This window comes from Nerophis lumbriciformis, linkage group LG37 (assembly GCF_033978685.3).
Source record: "Nerophis lumbriciformis linkage group LG37, RoL_Nlum_v2.1, whole genome shotgun sequence".
In the NCBI taxonomy this organism is placed as follows: Eukaryota; Metazoa; Chordata; class Actinopteri; order Syngnathiformes; family Syngnathidae; genus Nerophis; species Nerophis lumbriciformis.
Genome location: NC_084584.2, coordinates 16,979,372 through 17,002,242, shown reverse-complemented (window position 1 = coordinate 17,002,242; position 22,871 = coordinate 16,979,372). Strand labels below are relative to the sequence as shown.

Sequence of the window (22,871 nt, the reverse complement as noted above, 5' to 3'; positions counted from 1 at the left end):
GTGGAGCCGCTCCCCTAAGTCAATAGTCTTTCATCGCGGCAAACTGCAGTTTGGCTAAAATGTTTCCTACAGAGGAAAACTATAGAAAGAAACTTCACATTAATATTCAAGTTCAAAGGATTGATATTTACATAATATTTTAGGATTTCACCTTTACGACCCTGCTCCCTAAAAGAACTGTAATTGTCCAAATTAGAGATGTCGATAAATGCTTTAAAATGTAATATTGGAAATTATCGGTATCGGTTTCAAATTTATCAGTATCGGTTTCAAAAAGTAAAAACGCCGCCGTGTACCGTATTTTTCGGAGTATAAGTCGCTTCGGAGTATAAGTCGCACTGGACGAAAATGCATAATAAAGAAGGGAAAACATATATAAGTCGCACTGGAGTATAAGTCGCATTTTTTGGGGAAATTTATTTGATAAAACCCAACACCAAGAATAGACATTTGAAAGGCAATTTAAAATAAATAAAGAATAGTGAACAACAGGCTGAATAAGTGTACGTTACATGAGGCATAAATAACCAACTGAGAACGTGCCTGGTATGTTAACGTAACATATTATGGTAAGAGTCATTCAAATAACTATAACATATAGAACATGCTATATGTTTACCAAACAATCTGTCACTCCTAATCGCTAAATCCCTTGAAATCTTATACGTTTAGTCTCTTACGTGAATGAGCTAAATAATATTATTTGATATTTTACGGTAATGTGTTAATAATTTCACACATAAATCGCTCTTGAGTATAAATCGCACCCCCGGCCAAACTATGAAAAAAACTGCGACTTATAGTCCGAAAAATACGGTACACGGACATAGGGCGAAGTACAGAGCGCCAATAAACCTTAAAGGCACTGCCTTTGCATGCCGGCCCAGTCACATAATATCCACGGCTTTTCACACACACAAGTGCAATACCATGCATACTTGGTCAACAGCCATACAGGTCACACTGAGGGTGGCCGTATAAACAACTTTAACACTGTCACAAATATGCGCCACACTGTGAACCCACACCAAACAAGAATGACAAACACATTTCGGGAGAACATCCGCACCGTAACACAACATAAACAGAACAGAACAAATACCCAGAACCCCTTTCAGCACTAACTCTTCAAGCTACCCCCTACCCCCCACACCCCCAACCCTGCCCACCTCAACCTCCTCTCTCAGGGAGAGCATGTCCCAAATTCCAAGCTTCTGTTTTGGGGCATGTTAAAAAAAATAAAGCACTTTGTGACTTCAATAATAAACATGGCAGTGCCATGTTGGCACTTTTTTCCATAGCTTGAGTTGATTTATTTTGGAAAACCTTGTTACATTGTTTAATGCATCCAGCGGGGGATCACAACAAAATTAGGCATAATAATGTGTTAATTCCACGACTGTATATATCGGTATCGGTTGATATCGGTATCAGTAATTAAGAATTGGACAATATCGGATATCGGCAAAAAAGCCATTATCGGACATCTCTAGTCCAAATGATACGCAACCCTACGTGTCTCTGCTTCTCTCGTTGGCTGCCATTTCTCTTTGTGGCGCCCAGCATCATTCAGCCGATCCCTACGACCTGTCCAATGATGAGGACGACCAGGCCAACAAGGACGGCCCCAAGTCTTACAGGTTAGGAAGCGCTTGCCAAAGTTCCCTTTCAGGGTTTTCACCCCCCCGCCTCTCCCTCTCCAAGGTGTCGGATGTGCGCGGTGACGTTCTTCAGCAAGTCCGACATGCAGATCCACGCCAAGTCGCACACCGAGGCCAAGCCCCACAAGTGCCCTCACTGCTCCAAATCCTTCGCCAACTCCAGCTACCTGGCGCAGCACATCCGCATCCACAGCGGCGCCAAGCCCTACAGCTGCACCTACTGCCAGAAAGCGTTCAGGCAGCTCAGCCACCTGCAGCAGCACACACGGTACTCGTTCTGTGTGCTTTCTGCTTGAAAGATGTGCATGCTCCTGCCTTTGTGTGCGTGTGGCCCTGGAGGGCAGGGTATATGCGGGGTCTTAAATCCAACAATTTAGGAATTTTAGGCCTTAAAATGTGTAAAATTCCATTGAGTCTTAAATATGACTTTGAAAGGTCTTAAAAATCTATTAACGTTACTTTTATTTAAACCTTGCATAAACTTCAGTCTTGCTTTTAAATGTTTAGATTTTTGAAGAACGCTATAACGTAACTACAAAACGGAACTAAAGTTACTTGTGCTACTGGTCAGAATTTATTAAGCGCCACCACCTAGCACGCTCAAATCAACATTTGGAAAATTTCAACAAGATGACATGTAATTAATAGGTTTAAGCTGCTTCGAGCACATTTTTTCTTTTGGTATTTATATAAATGGATGGGATAGGTTGATTGGCAACACTAAATTGACCCTAGTGTGTGAATGTTGTCTGTCTATCTGTGTTGGCCCTGTGGTGGCGACTTGTCCAGGGTGTACCCCGCCTTCCGCCAGATTGCGGCTGAGATAGGCTCCAGCACCCCCCGCGACCCCAAAAAGGGACAAGCGGTAGAAAATGGATGGATGGATGGATGGATTCAAAATGTTCCCAGAATGCACAAAGGCTGTTGGAGGACTCGCATGAAAGACTTGACTAGTTTGTCCTTTGCCTGCTTCAGTTTTAAGCTTCATTTGTTGTTTTCTTAAAATCCTATTAGGCTCTCTTGCAGCAATAGCGCTGTTTATGCTTTTGAAACATCCAAAGTACATGTCAGAAGTGAAAAGTAGTATTTTATTGAGCAAAAGAACATAGTAGGCATATGAATCTTACAACAACTCACAATTTAAGTCCATTCTGATCCGTCATCACAAGAGATGTCCAGATCATGAGTTAGGGGCCAATATTTGCCTTTTTTAATTGGTCAGTGATCAAATGATGAGTTGCCGACCCAGCCAAATAGGGCTGCTATGATTCGAGTAAATCGATTACCGTATTTTTCCGGACTATAGCTCGCACCGGGATGTAAGCCGCACCCACAAAATTTTAGAAGAAAAAATATTCCTCCATATATTAGCCGCACCGGACTATAAGCCGCAGATATATACTTTGTGAAATTATTTATTTACACGGTAAGATTTTGTAATTGTTTATTTACATCCCTTAGCTGTATCTAAACGGTGCCTGTAACATGGCAGTAAAACGGCTGATCAAACAAAACAGAAGTCATCGTCATGGACTCACTAGCTGCAGAAGCTAGCTCTCCAATCAGCTAAACAGACTTTTAATAAATCCACGGTAACGTTTTAGTGAGTTTACTGAGGAATTTGTGAAACTGAAACAATACCAAAAAAAATGCCGTTGTACCGGTAAGTTAATAATACTAACACAGACACTTGTAAATGTGTTAGCATGTTAGCTCATGCTAACAAAGCTAGTGTCATTACATTACGATAGCATGTACAAATATGCATGAAATCCCTCCTACAGACATCACACATGGGACAGTTTAGTAAGTATAAATGGTTTTAGTTATATTGTAAAACTCACAAACATTGCTTGGAGTGTTGAATGAAGAATACGTATGAGTCGAAACGCAATGCATGGAGGGATGACGAACAAGGAACTCCAGTTGGGGGGGGGAACCACTACCCATAAATGACAGGATACCTGCAGTGAGTGAACTCGTCCATAAGGTGGCGCCATATCACAAACAATAAAACACTTTCTACTTGTACTTGCTTTTTTTTTTTTTTTTACTATTTTTATTACGGCTGGTATTAGAGGAAAATCCATGAATTAGCCGCAACGTTTTATAAGACGCAGGGTGCAAAGTGTAAAAAAAAAAAAGTAGCGGCTTATAGTCCGTAATACGGTAATTCAATTAGAAGAAAGAATCGATTTGTATTGTGTTGCTTGGATGATTTGTCTAATGAGTAAAATAGAGCGCACATGAGAGCAGTCCACCTATTGGTGATGTAGCTTGCACTGTCGGTGTGTGTGTGCGTGTGGGGGGCAGTAGGCCTTGGCGATGTGGCTTGAAAATAAAATCTCTGATTTTTTACCAATTTTCTTTTTCCCACTACTTTAAAAAAACAATGACGTCAAATGACAGAGATAATTCAAAACACGTTTTTTTTTTTGTATTTAGAAGTAGTTTGAAATGACTCTACATCTAAAGCGTAGAAAAATGTATAATTTGAGTAATGTTGTTCTTTTTTAGACCAGATATAAATTGTACTTTTTATGGAATACTTTTCAAAGAACCAAATTAAGAGCTTCCTCTGGGAAGCAATACTTCTGTCTTAAATAAAATACTTCTGTAGAGAAAAATGTAGCATTGCACATTGCATGCAAATAAATAATAATCTCCATCATTTAGATGAATTAAGTGCAAACTTAAAACTTCTGTATTAAATAAATACTTGTGTAAATAAAAATGTAGTATTATACATTGTATGCAAATAAATAATGAAGTAAAAAATTGAGAGGACTATAGTTTCAGTATGTGGATAAACGCCGGCTTTTTCTTTGTACGTGCACCACATCTTGGCGGTGTTCTGACAGACCGCTTTAGTGATCGTTCTGTACATTGTGTTTCTTTCTCATCATAGCTGGTGTAGGTGATACCACTAGAGCAGGGGTCGGCAACCTTTACCACTCAAAGAGCCATTTTGACCAGTTACACAAATTAAAGAAAACAATGGGAGCCACAAATATCTTTTGAAATTTAAAATGAAATGACACTGCATACAAATTTGTTTTTGCGTTGTGCTATGTATAAACCAAGGGTCTCGAGTTTTATATGATTGGCGCTTGACAGCGTCATCCTTGTCAACCCTCCCGATTTAGCCGGCAGACTACGAATTTCAGGGCAACTATACTCACGAACGTGCCGTGATGGTACAGCATTTAGTGCCCACTACAACTAGCGTGCCGGCCCAGCCACACGTGGTATGGGACTTCTGCTTGCTCACGTAAGTGACAGCAAGGCATACTTGGTCAACAACCACACAGGTTACACTGACGGTGGCGGTGTAAACTTTAACACTCTTACTAATAGTGCGCCACACTGTCAACCCACATCAAACAAGAATGACAAACATATTTCGGGAGAACATCTGCACCGTAACACAATATAAACACAACAGAACAAATACCCAGAATCCCATGCAGCCCTAACTCTTCCGGGCTACATTATACACCCCCGCTACCAAACCCCGCCCACCTCAACCGACGCACGGAGGGGGGGGGGGGGGGGGGGGGGGGGGTTTGGTGGTAGCAGGGGTGTATAATGTAGCCCGGAAGAGTCAGGGCTGCATGGGATTCTGGGTATTTGTTCTGTTGTGTTTATGTTGTGTTAAGGTGCAGATGTTCTCCCGAAATGTGTTTGTCATTCTTGTTTGGTTTTGGTTCAAAATGTGGCGCATTATTAGTAAGAGTGTTAAAGTTGTCTTATATGGCCACCGTTAGTGTAACCTGTGTGGCTGTTGACCAAGTATGCCTTGCTGTCACTTACGTGTGCAAGCAGAAGATGCATATAACAAGAGGCCGAGCTGGCACGCTGTTTGTACAGATTGTAGAGGGCGCTGAATGCTGTACCATCATGGCACGCCCTTATTATTAGTGTTAGGGTGAAAATCTGAGAATATTAATCCCGGGAGTTTTCTGCGAGAGGCACTGAAATCCGGAAATCTTCCGGGAAAATCGTGAGGGTCGGCAAGTATGCAGCTGAGCCGCATCAGAGTGACCAAAGAGCCGCATGCGGCTCCGGAGCCGCGGTTTGCCGACCCCTGCACTAGAGTAAGCTGCTTTTTAGCTGGAGTTTGTTTGTTGTTGCCGTCTTGTTCGCTTCGTAAACAGTCGCATTTCCCACTCTCGACTGGTGGCTATGTTTAAAAAAAAAATAATTATTTATCGATAAAATCAATAAATCTCCCAGGCTTTGAGGTCAGGGGTAGCAGAGTGCAGATAAAGAGCAGCAGCTATAAGAACAACAACGATAAAGTGGACAAGAGAAAAGAAGAGAGAAGCAGTCAAAGGTTTTGTGATAATTAATTTTTCTTGTTTTTATTATTACAGAATACAATTTTGGGGTCCTTTTTTATATTGTTTACAAAGTCAGAGAGTTAGTCTCAGGATACAGGAAGCCTTTGAGGGGACATCCCAAATAATCTAAAGTGGAGCCAAGTAGTTTGTGCTTTTGTTTAGTTTTTTTGCATGAGACACTTTTTGTTAAAAACATTGTATGTAGCGTTCAATACAACCAATTCTCAGGGCATTTAATCGATCGCAACTGGACTGTTTGGTTTGTCGACGTTTTGCCTTTAATCCAAGTAGGCTTCATCCGTTCCTGCTCATAGACTTAGATTGGGCAAATCGAGTCAGAACTGAACTGATGAAGCCTACTTGGATGAGAGGTGAAATGTGTTCTGAGACAAACCAAACACTCCGCTTGCAATCAATTGAATGTCCGGAGAATTAAAACATCCATAGACAATACCACATCATCTGATTTACAACAATAGTAGCAAATGTAATATTTATGTAAATAAGACTAGGCTATATCTTCTGTTGTATGTATGTAAAATAGGGTTTTATTGACCACCGAGGGTCTGGGGTGCTGCTTCCCGCCAAATAATGGTTGGTGAAACACTGGCACTGAGGAGGTCACCAGCTTTGAAAGGCTGATGAGCTCCTCATGGCAAAGCTGCAGCGGCATTAAACTCAGCTAGCCACTGCACACTCCAATCAGGTCCCAGTAAACGGAGAATGCGAGAGAGAGACTGAGAGAGAGAGACTGAGAGAGCGACTGAGAGAGCGTGACTGTGCTTGCTTCTGTTTTAGTTCTGTGTTTTCATAACTCGGGACACAGCGCAACGAGCACACTGTCAAACAATCACTTGAACGCATGATTAGGTCTTGAGTTCACTGTGAAGTTTGGTCATGCTCCAACCTAAAGACCTCTCGCTCTTTCTTTCTCTCTCTTTCCCTCTCCCTTTCCCTTTCTCGGTCTAACTCCCCACCCCTCCATGCCACTGTCTCGCCTCAGCAACCACACTGAGGCCAAGCCCCACAAGTGTCCCCACTGCTCCAAGTCCTTTGCCAACTCCAGCTACCTGGCGCAGCACCTCCGAATCCACAGCGGGGCCAAGCCCTACAGCTGCACCTACTGCCAGAACGTTTTCAGGCAGCTCAGCCACCTGCAGCAGCACGCACGGTACTGGGAGGCAGGAGATGGCTGCTTTGGCATTTTCAAAATGTTCAGCTGCACACCGCACCACTAAATACCAGTCCACTCATGATTTTCAACTACTGCGGTGCAAACATGCACGCAGTCGCTATGTGCTGACTGAGCTTGTGTGTGTGCGCCTTGTAGGATTCACACTGGCGACCGGCCGTACAAGTGCAACCATCCCGGATGTGAGAAAGCTTTCACGCAGCTGTCCAATCTGCAGGTATTTGTCAAACTTACTCACATTCATGCCTGGTTTGACTGTAGAACCGCTAATTCAGAGAGGCAATGTGTTTGGATTGCAAAACTGTGTTTCCCTCAGGAAGTTCTGTTCTAGGGTCAAATAAAACATTTTGACTTGTCGTATTTAGGGATGGGTACTTTTTATAGATACCGACCAAATACCTTTGGTACCACCGACGACCGATTCACATAAAATCAAAAGGGATTACGTGTTGTGTTGAGGGGGTTGATTGATTGATTGAAACTTTTATTAGTAGATTGCACAGTGAGGTACATATTTCGTACAATTGACCACTAAATGGTAACACCAGAATAAGTTTTTCAACTTGTTTAAGTCGGGGTCCACTTAAATTGATTCATGATACAGATATATACTATTTTCATAATACAGTCATCACACAAGATAATCATCACAGTATATAAATTGAATTATTTACATTATTTACAATCCTGGGTGTGGGATATGGAGGGGGGTAGGTTAAGTTAGGTTGGAATCAACACTTCAGTCATCAACAATTGCATCATCAGAGAAAATGACATTGGAACAGTGTAGGTCTGACTTGGTACATATGTACAGCAAGTATTGGACACAGAGAGAGAGATCAGAAATTATAAGAAAAAGTGACTACATTTGATTGTTTACATTTGATTATTTACAATCCGAGGAGGTATGATGAGGAAGGGAGGATGTTAGTTTAGGGTTGAAGTTGCCTGGAGGTGTTCTTTTAGTGCGGTTTTGAAGGAGGATAGAGATGCCCTTTCTTTTACACCTGTTGGGAGTGCATTCCACATTGATGTGGCATAGAAAGAGAATGAGTTAAGACCTTTGTTAGATCGGAATCTGGGTCTAACGTGGTTAGTGGAGCTCCCCCTGGTGTTGTGGTTATGGCGGTCATTAAGGAAGTAGTTTGACATGTACTTCGGTATCAGCGAGGTGTAGCGGATTTTATAGACAAGGCTCAGTGCAAGTTGTTTTACTCTGTCCTCCACCCTGAGCCAGCCCACTTTGGAGAAGTGGGTAGGAGTGAGGTGTGATCTGGGGTGGAGGTCTAGAAGTAATCTGACTAGCTTGTCCTGGGACGTTTGGAGTCTAGATTTGAGGGTTTTGCTAGGGTACCAGGAGGTGCATGCTTAATCGAAAAAGGGTTGAACGAGAGTTCCCGCCAGAATCTTCATGGTGCTTTTGTTGACCAGAGAGGAGATTCTATAGAGAAATCTCGTTCGTTGGTTGACCTTTTTGATTACCTTGGTTGCCATTTTATCACTTATCACTTATCATTTAACACGTTTGGTGTGGAAACAAGCACTCAGCCAGCACTAACTCTTCCGGGACGCTACAATATACACCCCCCGCCAACCCCTACCCCCCGTTCCCCCACCACCTTCAACCCCGTCGCCCCCAACCCCGCCCACCTCAACCTCCTCATGCTCTCTCAGGGAGAGCATGTCCCAAATTCCAAGCTGCTGTTTTGAGGCATGTTAAATTAAAAAAAAATCCACTTTGTGACTTCAATATTAAATATGGCAGTGCCATGTTGGCATTTTTTTCCATAACTTGAGTTGATTTATTTTGGAAAACCTTGTTACATTGTTTAATGCATCCAGCGGGGCATCACAACAAATTAGGCATAATAACGTGTTAATTCCACGACTGTGTATATCAGTATCGGTTGATATCGGAATCGGTAATTAAGAGTTGGACAATATCGGATATCGGCTAAAAAGCCATTATCAGACATCTCAAGTTATAAGTACTTTCAAAATGTGCTCGCTCGATGCTAATTTACGTTGGATGTGCCCCATACATGCTACCAATTAGCTCTAGGGATTCTACATGCCTATTTGAACACCTCCAAACTTGTTAATTAAAACTACAACAAAGATGCACAACCTTTCACTCAATCAAACAAATAAGTACAGTGGCACCTCAGCTTGCTCTGAACAAGCCGTTTGTAATTTGAGACTTCAAATTATGTATTTTTCCTTAGTTACGTCAACTGGTATCTCCATTTATGGCAACAGTTTATCCGATTCCACCATTTTAATCCAGTTGGAGTCCAAAGTTCTAGTCAGTAAGTTCTTTCTTTTTCTCTTTCCTATTGTTGTGGAGCAGACTGGCTCGTAAAGGCACATGCATGCTAAAATGATCCACTGTTGCCATTTCTAATAAAAAGTAGCGTATAGTTCTAACTTTTATCCGTCAGAAGACTCAATATAGAAGCGCTAAAAACTACAACATGGCTGAAGGGTTGGAGACGCAGGAGGGCTTGAAGATAGGCTGACCATATTGTGAAATCCCAAAAAGAGGACATATATATGCGTGCCAAGACAGGGACTAGGTGAAAATTTGCCAATGATGCTCGAACTTGCTTTATAAATAATATATTTATTTAAACAAAGAATTTTTTCTCCTCTGTTGACAGCAGGAATTTTCAAAATGGGTTCCCACAGTAAATTTTTGGGGTCCCACTTTGTTGTAAGCGTTTTGAATTTTTTTTATAAATGTATGCATTATCCTGTTATATCTCACATTCTATATTGTGTTTTGGAAAAAGGTTGTTATAAACATTACTTAATTCATTAAAACAAATAATAAAAAAAGAAAAAAAATGTGTATGCATATGTAAATGTATTCAGTTATAAACATTAATTCACTTTCTTCTTTCCTTCATGGATCTGAACTTTACCACTGCTGGTAGTTTTTTCTATGTTTTTATTTAATAAGTTGTGGGTGTATTTATTTCAGTAAAAAAGTGTAAAAAGTGTTTTGCTTCGGTCATGAAATGATGATACTGGTGTGCCAGGGCATACATACATTTTATATTTAACGCTTAAATCTCTGGAGTCTACATCAACTTCAGATCTATCCCTCATTTCAAAATGTTTTAGTTTTTTTAATGTTGTTTTTTTGTTTGTTTTCCGCCCTTTTTTGTCAAACAAAAACTTTGTTTTTAATGGCAAACACACAAAAGATGCAAAATCTTCCACCAAAAATATTTTTCAAAGTGGAATATTTGATGTGAAGTAATCGGAACTTGGATAGGTCAATAATTCATAATAACATTGATTTTGATTCAATATTATGTTTTGAGCAATGACAGTTTGAAAGAAAAAAAAAAACAGCTTTGTTTTATTAGTCAACATTGCAACTTTTTCTAAATTACATTTCACCTTTAAGCTTTTTTATTTCACTTTTGTTATGTTATTGTTCATTTTAATAGTATTTTTAGAATGTGCCGTGGGCCTTTAAAACATTAGCTGTGGGCCGCAAATGGCCTCCTGGGGCACACTTTTGACACCCCTGCTATAGATAATAAAAGATTAAATCTGATAAATGTATCGATAAAAAGCAAAGCCTGGCGACGCATGCGCGTTTATCATAGCTCTCTCGCTCTCTCTGTCTCTGTCCCTCCCTCACGAATGCTGCTGCGTGCGCACACCTTCACAATTTGTTTTGTTTAACCCCTTCTTAACCCTGGACGTTGAAAAACACGCAACCCTAACTCAAAATGCCGGACATTTGAGGCATTTAAGAAACTCCGCCCGGACAGCCCCGCAAAAGAGGACATGTCCGGGGAAAAGAGGACGTATGGTCAGTCTATTGAAGAGCACTTAAATAAGACCGCCCACAAAACAGCGCATTCTGAAGAGACAGTCAGAAAGCGGCTTGAATATGGTTTTAAACATCATCGATGCAGAATTTTGACCGAAGAGCCACCATTACATGTTATGTAGACCGCAAGGAAGTGTTTTAAGTGTAGAAGAAAAATCATGATATGACCCCTTTAATGGCAAACACTACTTCCTGGCTACGGCAACCCCCTTTAGCCGACGCACCACTGCCATTCAAAGTCATGGAATTGCAGCTGCATGCAAAGCCGACTTGCAAATGAGAATCAGATGTGTAAGAAAACCAGATGCAACTACAGTACAGTCATTTACAATGATCCAATCACTGTTAAATGTTGGATTTAAAAAAATGTATTTCATTATTAGACAGTTAATATTATTTAACACATGAACAGTTGAGTATCGGTTCGAATGTGAGCGGTACCCATCCCTAGTCATATCATTGTAATGGGGGCCAAACTTACACTGAAGCTCTAATTTTCCCCATTCCGCAGACCAACCTACATGTTTACTTATTATAGAATAGAATAGAAGCCTCTTTTGTTTGAATGAAGGTTGATGCTTCAGCCTCACCGAGTGAAAGTGATGACACTGTCCAAAAATCCGTGCTGCCCTCCTCTCTCGTCTCTTCACAGTCTCACCGTCGGCAGCACAACAAGGACAAGCCGTACAAGTGCCACAACTGTAACCGCGGCTACACGGACGCTGCCAGCCTGGAGGTGCACCTGTCCACGCACACTGTCAAACACGCCAAGCTCTTCTCCTGCGGCCTCTGTAACCGCTCCTACACCTCGGTACGACGTAACACGCCTGATTGTGCCTCATTGCCAAAGGTTTTTTTTGTGGCCCGAAACAAGGTTTTGTTTGGGTCCCCATTAAGGCTGCAGCTAACGATTATTTTTCTATCGATTAATCTATAGATTATTTTTTCCGATTAATCGGTTAATCTATAGATTTTTTTTTATTTTTTTTTTCGATTAATCTATAGATTATTATTCCTTTTACCGATTATTTTTTTTATTTAAAATGAAGATGATAAATGTAGGCCAGTTTTTTCAAAAGGCACAGCTTTTATTTACAAAAAAAAAAAGAATGGCCACTCAGTCAACATTGACAACAACATGACAAAATATTCTGTAACAATGTAAACATTTAAAACTTTTAACATTTAACAAAATTAAAAGTAGCTTATTTGCTTTTTAATGTGCAAATATAAAATAAACATACAGTGCAAATCTTAATATTCTGCAATAAGCATTTCAAAAGTAAAAGTATTGCCTATTTTGCTTTAAAATGTGCAAAAATAAAGATAAACATCCATTACAAAAAAGTGCATATTTCCTTGAATTGGCGCCGAGTATATAGTATTCGCATGCCTCGAATTACTGACTGGTCAAACTCGTTTCGCAAAATAATTAGCGCATGCTTGGCCTTACCGCCGGCTCAGGATTAACGCCGGATCAAACTCGTTTCGCAAAATATTAATTTTATTAGCGCATGTCTGGAATTTTCGCCGGGTCAAACTCGTTTCGCAAAATAATTAGCATATGTCTAGAACTTCCGCCGGGTCAAACTCGTCACGTCATGAGTGACACTTCACCTGTCATCATTTTCAAAATGGAGGAGGCTGATTTCAATAATTTGAAATCGCATAAAGGGAAGAAGATTAAGAGCTATTCAGTAGGATTTAAGGTCCAAGCTCTTGAATATGCTAAAAAGAACAGTAAGCAGCTACGTTTTATTGATATACCGTAGCTGCGTGTGTCAAATATGAGTCATTAAATGACTCCCGCCTCCTGGTGGTAGAGGGCGCTAGTGACTACCGGTACCGCAGAAGACCGGTGCTGCAGAAGAAGACAACAAGCCACAAGAGTGAGCAGTGATCGTTTTCTTGCACTTTTAACATGGAGGATTACATATCTAAAATAAAAGTTTTCTAAACTGGACTTTCAATCGAAGCAGGAGGTAATACTTAAAGGAATATCACCATCGAGACAGAGAGACTTTTAAAACTGAAGAAAGATAAGGAAGACTTCTATAAACAAGTTATCGATGCTTTTGATCAGAAGCAGCTGCGCATGGACTCATAAGTAAAGGTAAGACCATAATAACGTTTTTTTTATTAAATGTGCTTTTCATGATGGTGTCCTTACATCACTCAAATTTATAAGCGCAGGCCTAAATTTACCCCACGCCTTTTGGTAAGCGCAGGAGTGAGAAGAGGTTTTAAATTAATTAGCTCCCCGGCGGCTATTCAAGGAAATACGGTATGCGACGCGTCGACGCACAAAAACGGCGTCGACGTATTTACGTAATCGATGACGTCGACGCGTCGTTTCAGCCTTAGTCCCCGTTTCCATCTTTGACTTCTGATTCTGATTCTGATATTACAACTAGGGCTGGTCGATATGGCTGAAAACTGTATCGCAATATAAGTGTTTTGTATTGGTCGATGTCAATAATTGTCGATATTTTTTATAACCTACCTTAAATGAGGACTAGTAGAAAAATATATTAAATGTAAAACATTTTTATTTCTAATGTAACCCCTCAACTATCAAGGCAAAAAGAAAAGTCATCACGAGCAAGGAAAACACTCAGCGTATTTTTCGGATTATAAGTCAGACCGGCTGAAAATGCATAATAAAGAAGGGAAAAAACATATATAAATCGCACTAGAGTATAAGTCGCATTTTTGGGGGAAATTTTTCGCCAGTCCCTTACAAGTTTCTCGCTGACTCCAAACGTTCTTTCTGCTGCTCGATTGCCGTTTTCTGCTGCATATTTCACTACTTCCAGCTTGTAACCTGCAGTATATGATTTCCTTTTCGGTGCCATTTTTGTTCAGCCCTTTTCAGTTTTTATAAGTTACCGCCAATGTTGAAATGATCAATTTTCATAGGTACGGAAGTAGCAGCAGGTAGCACCTTTTTTTTCACAATGCACTTCTGCCATGACCCGCCCCCGCCAATTTTTTATTGGTTGATGTGTGTGTGTGACGATTGCTGATATACGTCTAGTCTCTTACGTGAATGAGATAAATAATATTATTTGATATTTTACGGTAATGTGTTAATAATTTCACACATAAGTCGCTCCAGAGTATAAATCGCACCCCCAACCAAACTATGAAAAAAACTGTGATTTATTATCCGAAAAATACAGTAATCGATGTAAACAAAATTCTAAAATCACATTGAACACTTTACAATAACCTCTTCAAATGAAGGTGCAAAAATAAGGAATATGTAAAAAAATGCTGAACAAAGTGTAACAAAATAGTGTGGAAATGTAACCATTGAGAAACCTGAACTATTTTCTGCATCTTTAGTGGCAGGAATTTGGTCTGTTTTTCTTATTTAAACATGGAAAGGAATATATGTCATGCAGGAAATGTTATTTAAATATTATTGGACTAAATATATATTATTTTAAAATACCCCATTTGTTGTAATGTATTTAATTTATACAGTGCTGCACTTTAGTTCCTACCTACTGTTTCCATATACCCAAATAGGGAACGAACGAGGGTTAAAAAAAAAAAGATGTGAGCGCGGTTAAGTGTGATCCACATACGTTTAAAAAAAAAAAAAAAAAAAAAGGCTATACTGTAGAGTCGGGCTGTGAATGTTTGGGCGCCACACGATTCGATTCCGAATCGATTCTCGCTTGAAAATCAACACTTTTTAAAAACATTGGGTGCCAGTTCTATGATCAAGTACATTACTCCATCAAATAGATAAACAGCTCTCATAAATTTATATATTACTTAAAAGAAAACTGGTTTTGTTTTTAAAAAATTCTACCTAAACATTTAATAAAGTCAAATACAAATAAGGTAACAAGAGAAGTATCCAACACTTCTCTTTTCTAAAGTAAATCTGTACAGCAGATATGATCATCTCCATCAACTATATGATTTGCCTGAGTGGCTGGACAGGACAGAAAAAAAATTATTTATTTTTTATATATCAATCGTGATAGTTGATACTGTTACCTGATTGGCTGTTAACGTGTCCCTCCCACTGATCAGTGATCACTTCCGGCGTTGCTCGGTTACCAGAGAGCAAGTGCCTTTGTTCATGCAACCATCCTTGCTTTGCAACTTCCGTTTTTTTCAGACATCGAGGGAAAAAAAAAATTTGAATGTTTTATCTAACGCATTTTGTGTTGATATAAATTACTAGAGATGTCCGATAATATCGGACTGCCGATATTATCGGCCGATAAATGCTTTAAAATGTAATATTGGAAATTATCGGTATCTGTTTCAAAAAGTAAAATTTACGACTTTTAAAAACGCCGCTGTGTACATGGACGTAGGGAGAAGTACATAGCGCCAATAAACCTTAAAGGCACTGCCTTTGCGTGCCGGTCCAATCACATAATATCTACGGCTTTTCACACAAACAAGTGCATGCAAGGCATACTTGGTCAACAGCCATACAGGCCACACTGAGGGTGGCCGTATAAACAACTTTAACACTGTTACAAATATGCGCCACACTGTGAACCCACACCAAACAAGAATGACAAACACATTTCGGGAGAACATCCGCACCGTAACACAACAGAACAAATACCCAGAACCCCTTGCAGCACTAACTCTTCCGGGACGCTACAATATACACCCCGTGCTACCCCCTTCCCCCAATGCTGCCCACCTCAACCTCCTCATGCTCTCTCAAGGAGAGCATGTTCCAAATTCCAAGCTGCTGTTTTGAGGCATGTTAAAAAATATATAATGCACTTCAATAATGTTGGCATTTTTTTCCATAACTTGAGTCGATTTATTTTGGAAAACCTTGTTACATCGTTAAATGCATCCAGCGGGGCATCACAACAAAATTAGGCATTATAATGTGTTAATTCCACGACTATATATCGGAATTGGTTGATATCGGAATCGGTCATTAAGAGTTGGACAATATCGGAATATCGGATATCGACAAAAGAGCCATTATCGGACATCTCTATAAATTACGTGTCTATCACAATGTATATTGATATTGTTTTATCGCCCAGCCTTCGTTACAAGGGTTGGATTTTCTAAGTTGCTAATCAAATGGAACCTTCTAAATGTCACTAGTTATTAAAAATATACACAGCATTTTAATCGACTTGAACGTAGTCAGAGCTTTTCTGATGATGTGGCCCCCCCTGAACAACCGCAGGATCCGGCCCCGCACATGGGGGGTGTCTCGTATGCTACACGTCACATCACGTCCTCAACCCAAGCGATGTGCTCTTTTCTCGTCCTTCTGTAGGAGACTTACCTCATGAAGCACATGAGGAAGCACAACCCCGACACGCTAACGGCGGCAGCCCAGCAGACGGGAAGCGGCAGGGGCCGAGGCCGCGGCAGAGGGCGAGGAGGGGGAGCCCGAGGGGGCCTACAGGCCAACCCGAACAACGGCGGCCAGAACCCCGGGCCCCCCGGCAGCTACCTGCAGGCGGCGGAAGCCGTGATCCCGTGCCCTTTTGATCTCCACCAGTACAAGACGGTGTCGGCCAGCGAGATCCAGTACAAGCCCGTCACAGTGGCGGACCTTCCAGCGACCCACAAAGACCTCTGCCTCACCGTCTCAACGTCCGCCATCCAAGTGGAGCACATGAACTCGTAGGTTACACCTTCCCAAACCTTGCGAGGATGAGACTGATTGTCTGTAAAAAAAAAAAAAAAAAAAAGTATTTAAAATGTATATTCTCTTCCTGGAGCACTAGCGGCTCTCAAACACACTCAGAAGATTGACTTTTCTACTTTGCTCTCAACGGGATGGACCTGGTCACGTTTAGGACATAGGTTCCTTGATTTGAAGTCCTTAAAAGGACCTTGGGGACACCAGGACCACATCTCTCCTTCCTGCGGAAGCAGGAGGTGATCCCTAATCCGAGGTAAGGTGCTGACTTTTTGGTCGCCAAGGCAAACAGGAGAAAGGCTTTGTCCACAGGAACACAGATTTTTTTTTTCTGTGCATTATGGCCTCCCGCCCACCCACAAACTTTAGTTTTGGTTCTCTTGGAAAACTTTTTCCCCCGAAATATTTCCCACAAGTCCAAGCTTTGGCATGCGTGTACAGATGGGTAAATCGGGGCTACAGTAGAAGATTTTCACCCAACACCAGTGGGGCTTCATTATGTTGCAATATGGCGACACTAGTTAGCTCCTCCCCCCTCCAAACCCTCAGGTGGAGCTTAACAATGGCGTGGACCGCACGCAGTTTTTTTCTCTGAAAGTGACACTTTTAAATCCAACTCCTCCCGTTTCGGAGCAACAAGTACAATAAAATTAACCGATGGTTTCAGCTTCAACCGCCATTTTTTAACTCTCAAAGCTCGACAGGAGAAGCTAAATAGCAAGTCAAGGAAACACTGCAGGGAATTCTTAAATCACGCTCATTCCCCGCCAAAGAGCTATAATCGGATCAAGACGGCGTCGGAGGGAATATATACGCAGGAATATAATCCAGGCTATGCGGGTTTACGTTTCATTCCGCGCAGTGGTAAACGCATTCGGTTCCTTGATGTTGTTTCCCGGTCTTTGTGTAGGTCAGTGCTGATTTTTGAAGATAATACGATCAAATACATATTTTCAGGCTTCTGATTTGTCAAATACCGTATTTTTCGGAGTATAAGTCGCTCCGGAGTATAAGTCGCACCGGCCGAAAATGCATAATAAAGAAGGAAAAAAACATATATAATTCGAACTAGAGCAGGGGTCGGCAACCCAAAATGTTGATTTATTTATCATTTATAACGAGCCATATTTGACCAAAAATACAAAAAATAAATCTGTCTGGAGCCGCAAAAAATTAAAAGCCATATTACATACAGATAGTGTGTCATGAGATATAAATTGAATTAAGAGGACTTAAGGAAACTAAATGACCTCAAATATATCTGCAAATGAGGCATAATGATGCAATATGTACATATAGCTAGCCTAAATAGCATGTTAGCATCGATTAGCTTGCAGTCTTGCAGTGACCAAATATGTTTGATTAGCACTCCACACAAGTCAATAACATCAACAAAACTCACCTTTGTGCATTCACGCACAACATTACAAAATTGGTGGACAAAAGAAGTGGCATAAAACACGTCCTAGAAAGTCGGAGAAAGTTATACATGTAAACAAACTACGGTGAGTTCAAGGACCGCCAAAATTAGTAGGACAAAACGGCGCACGCCAAATAGTCGAATCAGTGAAGCACGTTTAATATAAACAGTGTGCTTTATAACAATTAGGGAGGTTTGTGTCATGTTTGTCCTCCTACAGAAACCATATTAAAGCAAAAAATATATTTTTTTCCCCTTATCTTTTTCCAATTTTCATACATTTTTTAAAAAGCTCCAGAGAGCCACTAGGGCGGCGCTAAAGAGCCGCATGGCTCTAGAGCCGCGGGTTGCCGACCGCTGCACTAGAGTATAAGTCGCATTTTTGGGGGAAATTTATTTGATAAAAACCAACACTAAGAATAGACATTTGAAAGGCAATTTAAACTAAATAAAGAATAGTGAACAACAGGCTGAATAAGTGTACGTTATATGAGGCATAAATAACCAACTGAGAACGTGCCTGGTATGTTAACGTAACATATTATGGTAAGAGTCATTCAAATAACTATAACATATAGAACATGCTATACGTTTACCAAACAATCTGTCACTCCTAATCGCTAAATCCCGTGAAATCGTATACGTCTAGTCTCTTACGTGAATGAGCTAAATAATATTATTTGATATTTTACGCTAATGTGTTAATAATTTCACACATAAGTCGCTCCTGAGTATAAGTCGCACCCCCGGCCAAACTATGAAAAAAAACTGCGACTTATTGTCCGAAAAATACGGTACATGACTATTGAAATACTGTATGTAAAAGAAATAGAGCAAATACAAAGCTGGTTCCCGGGAGGTTATTTGGAAAGTACAATGAATGAAAAAAACAGCAACAAAAGTTGAAAAAACAACAAGAAGGCGTAATGTAATAAAAATAGGTAGTGTCGACTAATCATTGACTAATACGGCATATTGGATTATATCGGTATCGTTTTTTTCCCCGCCGATAATGACATCAGATCAGATCTTTCCCGGGTTTCGCCCAAAGAATGGATACGTGTGGAGTCATGTGACCCATACTGGCACACGACTCAAACAAGCTTTTCTGATATTATTTCCAAATTTCACCCTCAGATTTTAAATATGTGTTATATCGGTTGATATCGACTTATCGGAGAGTGGTTAGAAAGACAATAACGTGCCTGGTATGTTAACGTAACATATTATGGTAAGAGTCATTCAAATAACTATAACATATAGAACATGCTATACGTTTACCAAACAATCTGTCACTCCTAATCGCTAAATCCCATGAAATCTTATACGTCTAGTCTCTTACGTGAATGAGATAAATATTATTATTTGATATTTTACGGTAATGTGTTAATAATTTCACACAAAAGTCGCTCCAGAGTATAAGTATGAAAAAGTATGAGTATAAGTATGAAAAAAAACTGCGACTTATAGTCCGAAAAATACGGTATGCGCATGACCGCGAGGGGTTTGAATTTTTAGGCACCTAACGATTCGATCTGATTCCTGGGAAGACGATTCTATTCAAAATCGAGTCAAACCGATTCTCGCAATGTATCATAGACATTTTTTTTTTTTAAACAGGTGACAGGTTAGAAAAGCTCCTACTGGTTGCAAGGACTAAAAAAGTATGAATCGTTCAATGAATAAGAACCACAATTCGGATTTGAATCAATTTACTTTTCCTGCACAAATGACCGCCGGTGAATGTGATTTTACGTCTGCGGGGGAGATAATTTTTTTTAACTCCACTCCGATGGGGGATTTATTTTTTTTCCCACACCCCGCCGCCGTACGGATATCGTGCATTTGTAAAGAATATCTGCGTTCAAATGGACGCTTGAGCCTGTTCCTGCTTGCCGAAACACGACCACCAGGCAAGGATGCTACGGAGGAGAATCCCGTCGGACCATTAGACCTGTCGCTAAAGAGCGCCACGCTGCAAAGGATGGAGCTGAGACAAATGAAAAGCGGGGCACTGGACACTTGGGACGGCCAAAAGTACGCTGCAGGGCCGGGAACTAAGCACTTAATGAAGCTTGTACTTCACCTTCGATGTTTGCCACCTGTACTTTTTTAATATACCATATGTACGTATTTTTCTACCAGCAGAGGAACGTGTGAGGAAGCCAAGTGGATGTGTGAATGTGAAAGGAAACGAGAGAACTCTCTTTTGTTACTAATCAACGCGTTAATGATCCTCCAACGAGCAACGGCGGAGCAATTGGCAGCCAGAATGTTGATTGTCTGACACAATGGCTGACGGGTACTGTTATTGATCTTTTTCAAGGCTTTTTCCGACATATTCTTTCATCTCAACTGTATTGCAAGTCTTATCCATGTTATCGCTAAAGGCATTATTATATGGCAGTATATGCTGTGCATTAAATAGTTTTCTGTCAAAGGGAAGCCTGTCTTGTGGAAAACATGTTTCTTTTTTTTTTTTAAACAATCTACACAGTCTCGATAAGTTACTTCAAAAGGAGCCTTACCAAAAAGATAGGGAAAATATTTGTGTTTTCAAGTTGTATTAGTGATATTCACTCAAATGATGGAACAGAAATGATTCAACCGAGCAATATTAAATGGCCGTCAATACATGTTTTCCTTCATTGTGTCTTGTTAGGAAATGACGATTATTATTCATGACACGGCTAACTATTTGCTACTCGGTTGCATAAACTGAACCAGTTCCTGATCGGACTGTCTGCTCCTGGCGTAGAATAAACAGGTTTCATATGGAAAACTACAACCTTCGCTTTGTGTTGATTCTTGCAGATAATTAGATTTTGGAAAATGATGAAATGCTGTGACGTGTTGGCACGTTTTAGGTTAGATAAATGTTGAGCACCTGCAGGAAGGGACCTACAATTAAAAATCAATGTATCTTGAATCATAAGACTAGAAGTCTTCAAGTTTATTTTTCATACTTATATTTATCACGGTATTTGATTACTTTACTCTTTACTTTTGATCATTTAGGCCAGTGATTCTCAAATTGTGGTAAGCGAGCTCTGTCTAGTCAGTGCAGGGGTCGGCAACCCGCGGCTCTAGAGCCGCATGCGGCTCTTTAGCGCCGTCCTAATGGCTCTCTGGAGCTTTTTAAAAAATGTATGAAAATTGGAAAAAGATAAGGGGAAAAATATATATTTTTTGCTTTAATATGGTTTCTGTAGGAGGACAAACATGACACAAACCTCCCTAATTGTTATAAAGCACACTGTTTATATTAAACGTGCTTCACTGATTGGACTATTTGGCGAGCACCGTTTTGTCCTACTAATTTTGGCGGTCCTTGAACTCACAGTAGTTTGTTTACATGTATAACTTTCTCCGACTTTCTAGGACGTGTTTTATGCCACTTCTTTTGTCCACCAATTTTGTAATGTTGTGCGTGAATGCACAAAGGTGAGTTTTGTTGATGTTATTGACTTGTGTGGAGTGCTAATCAAACATATTTGGTCACTGCATGACTGCAAGCTAATCGATGCTAACATGCTAATAAGGCTAGCTATATGTACATATTGCATCATTATGCCTCATTTGTAGCTATATTTGAGGTCATTTAGTTTCCTTTAAGTCCTCTTAATTCAATTTATATCTCATGACACACTATCTGTATGTAATATGGCTTTTAATTTTTTGCGGCTCCAGACAGATTTGTTTTTGTATTTTTGGTCCAATATGGCTCTTTCAACATTTTGGGTTGCCGACCCCTGGTCTAGTGGTACGCCAAATAATTAAATATTTAAAGTTCAAGTTTAAGTACCAATGATTGTCACCCACACACACTAGGTGTGCCGAAATTATTCTCTGCATTTGATCCATCACCCTTGATCACCCCCTGGGAGGTGAGGGGAGCAGTGAGCAGCAGCGGTGGCCGCGCCCGGGAATCATTTTTGGTGATTAAACACAGTGTTGCTTTTCAAACTGTGTGTAATGTTACAGTGCAGGTCAAAAATGTTATATATGCATGTTGAATAAAACCACTGCCTTGTTTGTAATGAATGCTTAGGCCTACTACGCTACTGCATGTTATTGCTGGTCATTATGGTGGTACTTGGAGAGCCCAGTGTTTTCTGACGTGGTACTTGGTGAAAAGAAGTTTGAGAACCACTGATTTAGGCAAACAAATCAAACTGAACAGTAGTTGTGACAATATCAACATTACATCAACAAAACAATCCCATGATTCCTTTCATTACATACAATTGTTTAAGCAAAGCAGGCTTTATTTTAAATTATTTGACTTAATAATTTAAAATTATTAAGTCAAATAACCACGGCGTGGCGCAGTGGGAGAGTGGCCGTGCGCAACCCGAGGGTCCCTGGTTCAATCCCCACCTAGTACCAACCTCGTCATGTCCGTTGTGTCCTGAGCAAGACACTTCACCCTTGCTCCTGATGGGTGCTGGTTAGCGCCTTGCATGGCAGCTCCCTCCATCAGTGTGTGAATGTGTGTGTGAATGGGTAAATGTGGAAGTAGTGTCAAAGCGCTTTGAGTACCTTGAAGGTAGAAAAGCGCTATACAAGTACAACCCATTTATCATTTATTTATTTACTTTATATTTCAGGCATAATACTTTTACTCAAGTAATATTCTAAAAGGTTTTAAGTCAAAAGTAACCAAAGTGCGGTGCGAGGGCCATTTATGGCGCGCAGCTCGGGATTTGTTGGCCCACCACATATTGTCAAAAATGTAAGAAAAAAAGA

General features: G+C 40.4%; 1 protein-coding gene across 6 annotated transcripts in view; it reads left to right on the top strand.

The window, feature by feature from the left end:
- znf384a (zinc finger protein 384 a) overlaps positions 1 to 20,910 on the top strand; it is a 33,740-nt gene extending 12,830 nt beyond the window's left edge. For 5 of the 6 annotated variants that reach the window (XM_061931130.2, XM_061931131.1, XM_061931128.2 and 2 more), the window contains 6 exons: positions 1,564 to 1,640; positions 1,705 to 1,929; positions 7,008 to 7,175; positions 7,335 to 7,413; positions 11,699 to 11,857; positions 16,331 to 20,910. In XM_061931130.2, the coding sequence (XP_061787114.1) occupies positions 1,564 to 1,640; positions 1,705 to 1,929; positions 7,008 to 7,175; positions 7,335 to 7,413; positions 11,699 to 11,857; positions 16,331 to 16,687 (1,065 nt within the window). In that variant the 3' untranslated portion in view covers positions 16,688 to 20,910. The remainder of the gene's footprint in view (positions 1 to 1,563; positions 1,641 to 1,704; positions 1,930 to 7,007; positions 7,176 to 7,334; positions 7,414 to 11,698; positions 11,858 to 16,330) is intronic. The other variant, XM_061931134.2, reaches the window with a different exon arrangement.
- The last annotated feature ends 1,961 nt before the right edge of the window (positions 20,911 to 22,871 follow it).